Source organism: Gossypium raimondii, chromosome 6 (genome assembly GCF_025698545.1).
Source record: "Gossypium raimondii isolate GPD5lz chromosome 6, ASM2569854v1, whole genome shotgun sequence".
NCBI lineage: Eukaryota > Viridiplantae > Streptophyta > Magnoliopsida > Malvales > Malvaceae > Gossypium > Gossypium raimondii.
The window spans coordinates 56,795,160-56,807,117 of NC_068570.1; the positions used below are offsets into that span (position 1 = coordinate 56,795,160).

Here is an 11,958-nt window from a genome sequence, read left to right on the forward strand (position 1 = left end):
CCTACTTAACTATACGTACACGAAATGAAAGAAATAATTAAAACATAATATAATAAAATGATAATATGAATATGAATATGATATACATATCGGAAACAAACAGATGACGTCACGATGAGGAGATATGCGACGTCGCGACGATATCTCACCTAATGTAGTCACGTTTTAGACTCCAAGCAGGACTTCTTTTTCCAGTCGAACTTTGATTATTCCAGAGATATTCTAGTACGATTAGAACTTTAATATAAGCTTATTTAAAGGGGTCATTGTATCCATGTTTTGTGAAAATATGGTCGCATGTGAGTTTTGATGATAACTTTCATGGTAACTATAAAGAGAGCTTTGTTTTTGGGGTTTGAGTATGTACGTTTAGTATATTTAAGTTTATTTTCTCCGTATTATACTCATTTAGTGAAAAGTCGAAGCCTCATTTACCTGTGGTTTTTCCCTCTTTGAAGGTTTTCCACGTAAAATATTTATGTTCATTCTTCTTCACTTTTACTATCTCGTTGTTTATACGGGTCAGTCCCCAACAATATACAACTATGTTCAAACTTATGTAATAAATATTAAAACATATCAAAATTTATATAAATAGACCCATAAAATTATATGAGTTTTAGGATTCTCAAATTTATTCTATATTATTAAAAAATTCAAATAAAATATACTAAATGTGCAAACAAATTGAAATTGTTTTTGTAGTTGATTTGCATGATATTTTTCCCGATCGATAGTGAAATATGTCAGAATTTGATCAGTCCAAATAGTTCAATTGAATAAAATATAAAAATTTATATATTAAAAATCGGTTTAACTGACTTTTGATACCAATACCCTGATTAATGTTCCATCCGACCAACCAATTTGGTCAGATTGAGATTACCATTTTTGATTTTGCTATTCATTTTTTTAAGTGAAAAGTGGAAAAGAAAAAGTCATATGATGTTAGAATAAGAAAACAACTTGAAGTTAACTATATATTAAGATGGCACTGAAAATAATGATGATATTTCTCTTTTTTTTATTAGACCTATTGTTTACACCATTTTTTGTGAAAACGGAGTCGACTTGAGTTTTTGAAAAATTAAAACGAATATGAGAATCGCCACCAATCCTTTTTTGATGAGGTGTGATCGGGTCACCTCGAAAAATGATTATTTTTAATAAACGATTTGGTTTTATTAAAACAACGATTTTGGTCCACGAAATTCAAAAAAATATGTTCGGGAGTCGGTTACGTACGAGGAAGGATTAACACCCTCGTAACGCCCAGAATTGGTACCTAGTTGATTAATTAATGTCTTAATGTCGAAGATTTAAAACTTTAAAGAGATTTAGAATACGATCTTTTAATGAAATATTGAAAATTTTTGGGAAAAGGGCATATTTTACGTTAATCGAGAAAGAAAATTATATTCAGTAAGTTAGAACACAATGTCTTGAATTCCCGATGTGTGAATGAATGCCAAAAATTTACTTATTTAAAAGATATTTAGCTATCTCGAGTTAAAAAAAGGGATCATGCCCAGTAAGTTAAGACACGATCTTTTCTTAATTCTAGAGATCGTTTAAAACTTGAGTTTAAAAAGATTCGTGTATTTAAACTTATTCAAAGATCATAATATGTTGATGTGCATACGGAAAAATGAGAAATGCATTTGTACGAATAACAATAAAAAAAGAAAATAACATAAACGCAAATAATAAATAACCAACGTTGAAACAAATAACGAAGGTAAAGAACTTAAAAATCAAAGTAAAAATGTTATAGAAATAAATGAATGTTGTATAAGACAATTTAGGTATAATGCGACAATAATAATAATAATAATAATAATAATAATAATAAATCTAAGTTTTCGAAATTATAAAAGTATATAAATAAATATAAAAGGGAATAAAATAAATTAAATATATTTAAAATATTTAGGTAAATAAATAATAAAAATGATGCAAAAACTAATTAATTTAACAATATGGGAATAATAGTAAATATATAAATACAAAGGTAAGATAATAATAAGTATACAAGAAATATAATAATAATGGTAATGAAAGATAATAATAATTATAATAATAATATCAATAATAATATTAATAATATTAATAAGAAAAAATAATAATAGCATTAATAATAATTTATATAATAATGTTAATAGTAATAAAAGAACAATAAAACTTATAATAACAAGGCTAATAATAATAATAATAATAATAATAATAATGATGATGATGATGATGATGATGATGATAAATTAATTAGTTTAATAATAATAAAAATAACAATAACAGGACTAAATTAAAAATAAAACAAAATCTCAGGGGACAAATCGGAAATAAAAGAAGGCAAAGGACTAAACTGTGACACGCGCGAAAGGAGGGGGACCAAATTGAAAACTAAATAAATTATAGGGTCGAATTAAAAAATCAAAAGGGACCACATTGCACAACAGCACGAAAGACAAAGGACGTAGCGCGCAAATATCCCACCCGCACGAAAACACGCAGATCCTCTGACGGGTCGGGTCACGCACGCGGGTTATGGGTAAAACGACGCCGTTTTGGCTATTTATGCACAAGCCCAAAACGACGTCGTTTAAAGCACCTATTTAAGTCAGGTTTTTTTTTTTTTAAATTTCATTCTTCTTGCTTCTTCACAAAAAAAAAACAGAATTTTTTCTCTCAAATCCCCTCTTTCCCCAGTCTTGGCTCCGGCCGATGACTGCCATACCGACCACTTCTCGCCGGCGATGGCGTCGCCGCGCACGGTGGCCGAAAAATTGAAAAAACACCTTTTCACTCCTTTTTTCCGAGCAAAGCCCGATTTTGGGTTAAAACAGTCCAAAAGGCTCTCTAAAGCAAAAAAAAAAAAGAAAAAGAAAGGGAAAAAGAAAAAGAAACAAAAACCCTTCGGTTCCCTCCTCGCTGCCGGTGGGGTCCTTTCGGCAAGCCCGTTGGCCTGACCACCCTCAAGACGGAGGAGTCTCCGATTAGGCCCTCAAAGGTAACCGAAATCCAACCCTTTTTACTAATCCCTATTTACTTATTTCGAAATATGTATACAAAATAAAAAGATGAGCACCTTTTTTTCTTTGAATCTATTCAAACTTTGTTGGTTTTTTGTATTTAGAATCCGTCCCAAAAATTACATTGTGCTGGGGCTTTTAAAGCCGATTTACATTTTACTATTTCGCTACTGTTTGCCTGTCATTTGCTTGCTTTATTTGCAGGTCTGTTAGCGGAGTCGGTGGTGGCAGGTGGTGGCAGAGGGCGGAGGGTAGCGGCTAGGGTTTCTACCCCTCTTGTTTTTTTTTTTACTGAAAATTAGATAAGGTTTTGGGCTTATTCGGCAACTAGGGTTTAGGGCTTTGTAATTATAAAATTGGGCTAGGGTATTTTGGGTTAAATTTTGTTGTAAATGGACTTTTTTGTTTATTATTTTTTTAGGCCCTGGCCGAAATTGGGCCTTACACCTATATTCCTTATTCGGTAGGAGTACTAATATTGTAATATGTCATCGTACCAAAAAATTATGTTTTTAAAATTAGATCGAATCAATCGAGTTCGATTATAAATTATTAAAATATTAAAATTATAAAATCTGATTCAATTATAAAATTAGATTTTAAAAATATTGATTTATTCTATTGTTATGTTGTTTTATATTTGTAAATTAGGTCTAATTTGATATTTGAATTTGTTGATCAGGTTCATTTTGAATCGTCCATCATAATTCGTTACGCTCAATTCGGTTCTCGATTTTTATATTAATTTTTGATTTATATTTCTAGACTTATTTTGAAAACATGAGGTTCGTTTTAATATTATTTGACAGTATTTTAAAATTTTTTTCATAAATATTTTTAAAAAACAATAAAATTTCCAAAAAAAAATTAAAATATTTTTATTATTTTAAATATAAAATCCATACTTTTATATCATAAAAAATGATCTCAATACTTCAAATTGAATTGATTTTTGGTCAGCATGTAGCCTTTGCTGCCTCATCATAAGCAAAGAGAACGTTCCAAGCCCAAGCCTGTTGTTTGCTTTACTTGCTTGCTAGAGCAGCCTGCAAAGATTTTTATTTTTATTTTTTTAACGATGATGCCATCATAATTTATGTTTGATTGTAATCTCTAAAGAATTTAGCTCATTATGAACAAATATTGAGATGCAACATAACCAATGAGAAATAAATTCAACCCAGAATGATAATTAAATTTCAAAACCAGAGTTGAATATTCTAAGTGTTTCCAATCTTCTCTAGATTGTCTCTCCTTCTCTAAAATCTTAAACTTCTGCTTTATACAGACGGCCATGGTCCAATTTAGGCTCTTTGTAATTTATAAAATTTTAAATTAGTAAGAGTAAAATTACAATTTGACTCTCAAAAATGATAAAATTCCATTTAACTTTTTTAAAAATTATAAAGATATAGACTATTAAAATGATGAAATTATATTTTTACGATTGAATTTCGACCCCTCAAAAAAGAATTTCTTGACTCCACCACTGTTTACACAAGGTATTTCCGAGGCAAACCCACGAACTAGAGTGAAAAGATCAAAGCTACACTAAAATTCTCAGGCCAAAGGCAGCAGTGCAGGAAAGTCCCTCTATTTTCAAATTTAAAAAATTGGTTCTATTTGTTAAAATCGTTAAAATTCTTTTATAAATTTGCTGGTGAGAAATTTTTGAAATTAAAAAAATGACTCGGTATCCATGTAATAAAAAATTAACATTGCAATTTACTTAAATTTAATAGAGAGTTTTAACGAGCTAATAATTCTTAAAAATTCATATAAACATTTTAATCGAATAAAGTATTTAAATTAACTAAAATCATTCTAAAATTTGAAGCACTAAATTATATCAAAATTAAAGTATATAAATTAAGTTTGATATTTAAGTAAAATATAAAAAGTAAAACTAAAATTTTATTGGGGCGGAATTAAATTATATGTTTTACGATAGTAAAATGTAATTTTACCATTTTAATAGACTATATCTTTATAACTTTTAAAGGATTAAATCAAATTTTTATTATTTTTGGAGGGTCAAAATATAATTTTATCATTACTAATTTAAAATTTTATAAATTATAAAGGGCTTAAATAAATAAAAATTCTATTTTAAGAAGATAGGGACTTGGCTCCACAGCTAGAAATTTCCTTTTCTCTGAAATATCAATAATAATTAAGCATCACCATCAGAATAATAACACATAAATACAGGAAGGGCTAGGTCTAATTTGGGAAAAGCGATATCGACAAGTTGAATTTGAATATAGTAATATTCTTTTTGATGCAATTAATTTTGTTTGTCAAATTTATTGATATTCCTCTTATGAAAATAAAGTTTGTATCTGTCATATTTCTCGAAATTATAATGCAGTTGCAAATTTCATGGCTAAGTAAGTTAGTATAAATTTTATTAGTCTACATTTGTTTTTGAACCCCTTCAAATTGTGCGGGAGTTAATCTAAAAAGATATTATGGGCTTTTAATTTTTGCTTATTTCTATAATCGCTAATATTGTTTCTATCTACCAAAAAATAAAATTTATTTTCCAATTATGATAATGGTGCTAAGAAGAAAAATTGTATGGCTTTTAATAATTTATTCAATTGAATCGATTCGAGAATCCATCTAATTTTGAAAATTTTACTGAATGGAAAAAAAAATCAATGTTTGCATGCTAAACATTTTTCAAATAACACCAAAGATCAAAATAAATATTTATTATAATGTTGACATACATATAGAAAAGCAACAAGCAATTAGAGCTTGACAACATCAATAAAAACTAGTACCTTTTTCAATGCTTATTGATGAACACTTTGATTCCTTCAATAAGTTCACCAGTTTGTGCAGCAGTAACAGGGTCAGTATCAATGGCAATCTTGTTAAGATAAAAGCTATGACCCATTTCAGTGCTAATAAACAACTCCACATCTTTGTTGGCTTTTTTCAGTAATTCATAATACTCCATCTCAGTGTCCTTGATCATGTCTTTCTCAGCCACACAATACATCAATGGAGGTAAACTTAGGGTTTCAATTGGTGGGGCAAATGACCCCATAGGACAAGTAATGGGATGGTCCTTGGTGCACCCATTTGGCAATGCTAAGGCTAAGAACTTATCCACCATGTCTAAGGTTAAGAAAGGTGACTCGGGTTGTTCTAACTCGGACTTGCTTCGCTGAGCCCGAACGAACCCTGGGTGGATAGGGATAGCACCAGCGAGTCTTAGTGGGTTCAAATCAATGAACCCACTACGTGTAGCTACTTCATGCACGATGTTCCCTCCTGAGCTATCACCTATAAGGAAAACTCGGTTGAAATCACCATGGGTGTTGAGCCAAGGTTCGTTTGACTCACCTTTAGATAACGATTTAAGCCAAAGGAGAGCGGCGTAGCCATCGTCACAAGCTGCCGGAAGCTTGTTCTCGGGTGCTGGCCTGAGGTAAACCGAGACGACAATAGCTGGAATCGATTTGGCTAACCTAGTGTAAAACTGATAGTACATGAACCAATCAGCTTGGCTGATGCAAAAGCCACCGCCATGGAAATGAAGTATGATCGGAAACTTGGGATTTTCCTCCTCCGGCAAGTAAATTCGAGCCCGGAGGCCTGAATTTTGATCGATGGTGACATCACGAGTGGCTATACCATCAATGAATTGTTCATGGGGTGAGACTGGTTCAGCCATGAACTTGACCTCAGGGGGACCAGTCCAGGTTCGGTCGACTGAGCCATCATCATAGACTCTTAGCCAACCAGATACGTCCTGGACTAGCTTCTTTTCTTGAACCATGGTTTTTGTTTTAAGTAGGGGAGAGAAAGACTTGAAGTGATTAGTAAAGGATGCACTTGGTTGTGCCACTTTTATCGACGAAAACTACAGGAAACCGCATGGTTATTTACTATGGACTTTAAATATTTATTTGCGTTTTTGGTGCTCCAAACTTCAATGGGTTTGCTTTTTGACTAAAAAAAAACGTGTTTTACTTTAATTGGAATTGACTGAATTGTAGTGAAGTCTTCCCAATCAACCTTATATTTATTAAAAAAATTAATTTAATTTTAGTTAAAATTCAAAAATCAATAAAAAGATGGACCGTTGAATTAGTTATGAATTTTTATATTTTATTATTTTATTATTATTGATTAAATTTGAGAATAGCTTATTTAAGCTGCTGTTGAGGTTGAAACTTAAAGAAAATTTAGTTGGAAGTGATCTAAATTGTAAATATAATTAATATGAAATATATATATGTATATGATAAATGATTCGATTGAGTCTTAGTTCAATTGACATGAATTTTATTATAAATGTAAGAAAATGTGAGTTCAAGTACATATACATTGTGGAAAGGGGATTGAATATTGGACGTGATAAATGGGGGACAAAGAGATTTGACTAATCATGAAAGCACCCAAAGTTGTTGGGCTGCTTCCTTCAGTCCAAGGAAATTGGCAAGGAAAGAACATGAAAGAAAAGTTATCTAATTATAAAAATATTAATACTTTATGTATTATCAAGTAAAAGTTTTAAATTTCACAAAAAGAAGTAATTTTGATTTTCCTTTAATTAAGGTGTAGTTTAGAAATATTTTTAAAAGTATTTTCGAGAAAAAGCTAAAATTTTTAATTTTTGAAAAAAATGATTTTGGACCAGTATTTAGCTTGGGAGAAACACTTTCAGGTATCTGTTTATGAAAATTTCTAAGAAGATTGAAAAAAATTTGAAATAAGAAAATATAGTAGGGCCTCCCAAGGACTTCCACTACACATTTTCACCAAGCACGCTTTTTTACTTTAGATAGTGGAGGGTCCATCTTCTCAACTGCCTGTAGAGCGTGAACTTGCTCTTGGGGCCCTTTTGCTACTATATTAGTCTCATTGTACACCGTGATTCCGCGTTTAGCTGTTTGAAGATAGCCATCGTAATATAAGATAACAATCATTGATTTGCTAAGCAACCTGTCCCACTTCAAACGAGACCTACCACTCGAGCTAATGTGAACATGTTTCCAGTTCAACAAGAAGTCTATTTGAACTTAAGCATCTCATATTGATAGGATTTCAAGATAAGTGCTTATGGTTACCCATTACGCATTTAATAAGATTGAATGTTTATCTAATTATATTATGTCAATAGATGAGGTGACCCTTTCTAGAAATACACTAGAAAACTATGAACAAGGGATAAACCTAATAGAACCCTAAAGTTACTATAACCACTTATCCTCTTAGTCAGTCTGTCATCTTATCTTTGTTTTAACTCTCGATCTTTATAGGTAAATCGGCCTCCATTGCACCACATTGATCTCCTCTTCGCTCCTCCTTATCTTGTATTCTGTATCAACAATCTAGAAGCACATTTTATTAAATTGTCCTTGTTATATATGATTTGATTTGTTAACAAATTTAGTTCCTTCAGTATTTTTTTAGTCTTGGTTTCCATAAAATTAAGATAAATTGTTACAAGTCTTACTTTTTATTACAATTAATATATTATTAAGTAAATATAAGATGTTGACATAAATTTATAAATCATAATTAATTATAATAATTCATTAAAAGAATCGCATCACCAATTATAATTATGATTATAATTATAATCAATATACTAATATTTTAAAGTATGAGATCTATTGTTTCACTGTTAAGAAAAAGATACTCTAAAGTACAAGGGTGAGGTGAGAGTATTATTGCAAGAGTGCTATTTTGATGGTAAAATTTTGTGTTGTAGTTTTAGTGTATTTAGTGGTGAGAATATTGTGTGCAAGGATAAGGAAAATTATTACAGGGTGTGTGATCAAGTAGGTTCACTTTGTAATTGTTGAAGAGACTGCATATTTCTCACCGAGTTAAGCTCCACAGACGTAGGGAAACTGAACTACGTAAATAACTCTTTATGTCTTGTGTGATTTCGATTTTGGCATTTGGTACTTGAAGGAGTGCCCGCCATCTTAAACACTTCACTTGTAACAACTAAATCATTTCACATAATATTATAACTTGATAAAAACCTTTAAAATTATTAAAGATTAAATAAAAAAACATATTCTTTTAGTAAAATTATAATTTGAACATATCTAAACCATCAACTTATAGATTGGTTAAAATATGTTGTTAGTTCCTATATTTTGATAAAATTTGAGTTTTAGTCTCTATATTAAAAAGTTAAAATTATGTCATCATACTTTCTTGATGTAAAAGTTTCAATCCAATCATTAAAATTGTAAGTATTTTCCGTCAATATTTGTCAATTTGACATGTTGATTAGGTTGCCCTCAAGTGACATGGCATATGATTAATATGAAGTAAACATGTCACGTTGGCAAATTTTAACTGGTGATAATAAAATTGGACTAAAATTCTTAAATTGAAAAACAAGAAACTTGGATTTTAACTTTTAAAGTACATGGATTAAATCTCAAAATTATTCAAAGTATAGGGACTAACAACATATTTTAACCTTATAAATTTGGATTTATTTGAATAAAATTCAAGAATCAAATAATAAACATATATATATATATATATGTGTGTGTGTGTATAATGGCCATGTACATGAAATGAAATTCTTTGGAAATTAAAGAGAAATTTGGTTGTAAATTGTTATCTGTACACCGCATGGCCATGTACATGAAATGAAATTCTTTGGAAATTAAAGAGAAATTTGGTTGTAAATTGTTCTCTGTACACCGCATGTTTTACTTGCCCTTAAGAGAATGCATCTCACGTTTTTCTTTTTAGAATAACTTACAAATTAATATGACGATGACATGGTACCTTTTATATTCCGTTCTTAAATAAATTTAGTTTTCTTAAAATAGAGAACTAAAATTGATTCAATTTGAAAAAATTAATAAAATAATAAATTTCAAGTTAATCGAATCAAGTTATTCGAGTTTGAGTTGAGTTGAATTTTACAATTCGGATAACTCAAATAATAGATTAGTATAAATATTCCTTTGGTCTATGTCAATTTTGAAAATGAACAAATTGGTCTATCTATCAACAAAATTAAAAAAATTCAAAATATTTATAAAAATTCCAAATTTATATCTTTTTAAAAAATTAAATTTTGGGACTTAGATAAGTTAATTAATGATTTAAGTTTATCATACTAAAGTGTCCTTTTTTTTTCTTCTTATTTTGCTTTGAAAAAAATATGGTTTTGAATTTATGTTCTTTAACATAGAATTAGTTATACTGTAACAAAAATTTAATTCGACATGTTTATTTTTTTATTTAACTCGAACAATTTTACTCGATTCAACTCGACTCCACTCTAACCACTTAACTCGATTTAAAAAATTTTACATTAGGAATCTTACTTCCCTGGCGATGCAGTGGAGCAGATTAAAGCTACAACGACGAATCTTGTTCCCGACATTGCAATTAAATAGATTGAAGCCGCAACGGCGAATCTCACTTCCCTGGCAGTACAGTGGAGCAGATTAAAGCTACGACGGCGAATCTTGCTTCCCTAATATTGCAATTTAAAATATTGAAGCCACAACGGTGAATCTCACTTCCCTAGCAGTACAGTAGAGCAGATTAAAGTTACGACGGCGAATCTTGCTTCCCTAATATTGCAATTTAAAAGATTGAAGCCACAACGGTGAATCTTACTTTCCTGGCAATGCAGTAGAGCAGATTAAAGCTACAACGGCGAATCTTGCTTCCCCGACATTGTAATTTAAAAGATTGAAGCCGCAACGGCGAATCTTACTTCCCTGAGGTTGCAGTAGAACAGACCAAAATAACAAATCCTATCTCTCTGTCGTTAAAATAGAGTGGATCAAGGCATCAGTACCTCTAAAGATGCAGTAGGCGGAATGAGGATACCTAAAGAAGAAAAGCTCCAAAATAAGTCAAATCTGGTGAGACCGGGCAAAATTGGTCCTTTTGAAGTCTTTGCTCCATTCTCGTTACACGACAATGAGCAAAGAGGGGCAGCTGTGAGACCCAATTTCTGCCCGGGGCCCAAATAACAAAACAAAAATAAACCCAAAAATAAAAAGTCCATTTACAAACAAGCCCAAACCAAACCTTAAGCCCAAATTAACCCAAGCCCGCAACATTAATAGTTTTGGCAGAACGGTACAGCAAACCCTAGGGCGCGCCGCATGCCTCTGCCCAATGCCCTAGCGCCGCACGATCTGCTGGCCCTCCTCGCTCATGCCTCTGCCACCACCGTTGGCCTGCTTTGACACCTGCAGAGAGGAGTGAATGCAAAGCAACAGAGGAATACAAAGAAGTAAAGAGCAAAAAACAAAAAAGATGAAGATAAAACAGGTGTAATACGGCTATAAAAGCCAAAGGATTCTCATTGTAACCTTTTTACGAACACACAGATATTGGAATCAAAAAACAGAAAACAAGATTTAAAAGGTTGATTTGAATTGCTTTCTCTTCATTTTTTCTTATCTTTTGCGTATTTATTTTTTTTATTTCTGCAAATCGATCTTAAAAATAATCAATAGCAAAAAAGAAAGGAAAAGAAGCTACCTGAATAGGCCCTTAGGCCCGCCGTCGATGGTCCTCCACCGTCGTCGGACTTGGGTACAAGGAGGGGCCAAAGCTTTTCTCTTTCCCTTTGTTTCCCCGTTCCATAGCCTCGACCTCTGAATGCGCTTCAATGCGCCGATAGTAGGTGCCCTCGCATGGCTCCGACCACCGGGCAGTGAGGAGGCGTGACGGCGGCGGGGTTCCTAACCTTGGAACCCTAGCAGAGAAAAGGAGTCTCCCTTTTGTTTTATTTTTTATTTTTTGTGTTCTTTGCAAAAGAATGAAAGCAGAAAAATGAGTAAATTTTTTACTTTTATGGTAATTAAAAAGCGCCGTTTGGGGGGAAATCTGCATGCTTTGCCCTAATGGGTAATTTATGCATTTAGTCCCTCCATTTTCTTGTTGAAGTGCAATCCAACTTTTA

General features: G+C 31.5%; 1 protein-coding gene and 1 long non-coding RNA gene across 2 annotated transcripts; one reads left to right on the top strand and one right to left on the bottom strand.

Moving 5' to 3' along the window:
- Positions 1-2,657: 2,657 nt before the first annotated feature.
- Positions 2,658-3,587, top strand: LOC128041845 (uncharacterized). Its single transcript, XR_008196753.1, has 2 exons — positions 2,658-3,007; positions 3,234-3,587. It is a non-coding gene; the product is annotated as an uncharacterized LOC128041845 (long non-coding RNA).
- Positions 3,588-5,719: 2,132 nt separating this feature from the next.
- LOC105774031 (probable carboxylesterase 15) lies at positions 5,720-6,921 on the bottom strand. The gene has a single exon (XM_012596337.2). The coding sequence runs from the start codon at positions 6,820-6,822 to the stop codon at positions 5,824-5,826; it is 999 nt and encodes a 332-aa protein (XP_012451791.1). The 5' UTR covers positions 6,823-6,921; the 3' UTR covers positions 5,720-5,823.
- Positions 6,922-11,958: the final 5,037 nt, after the last annotated feature.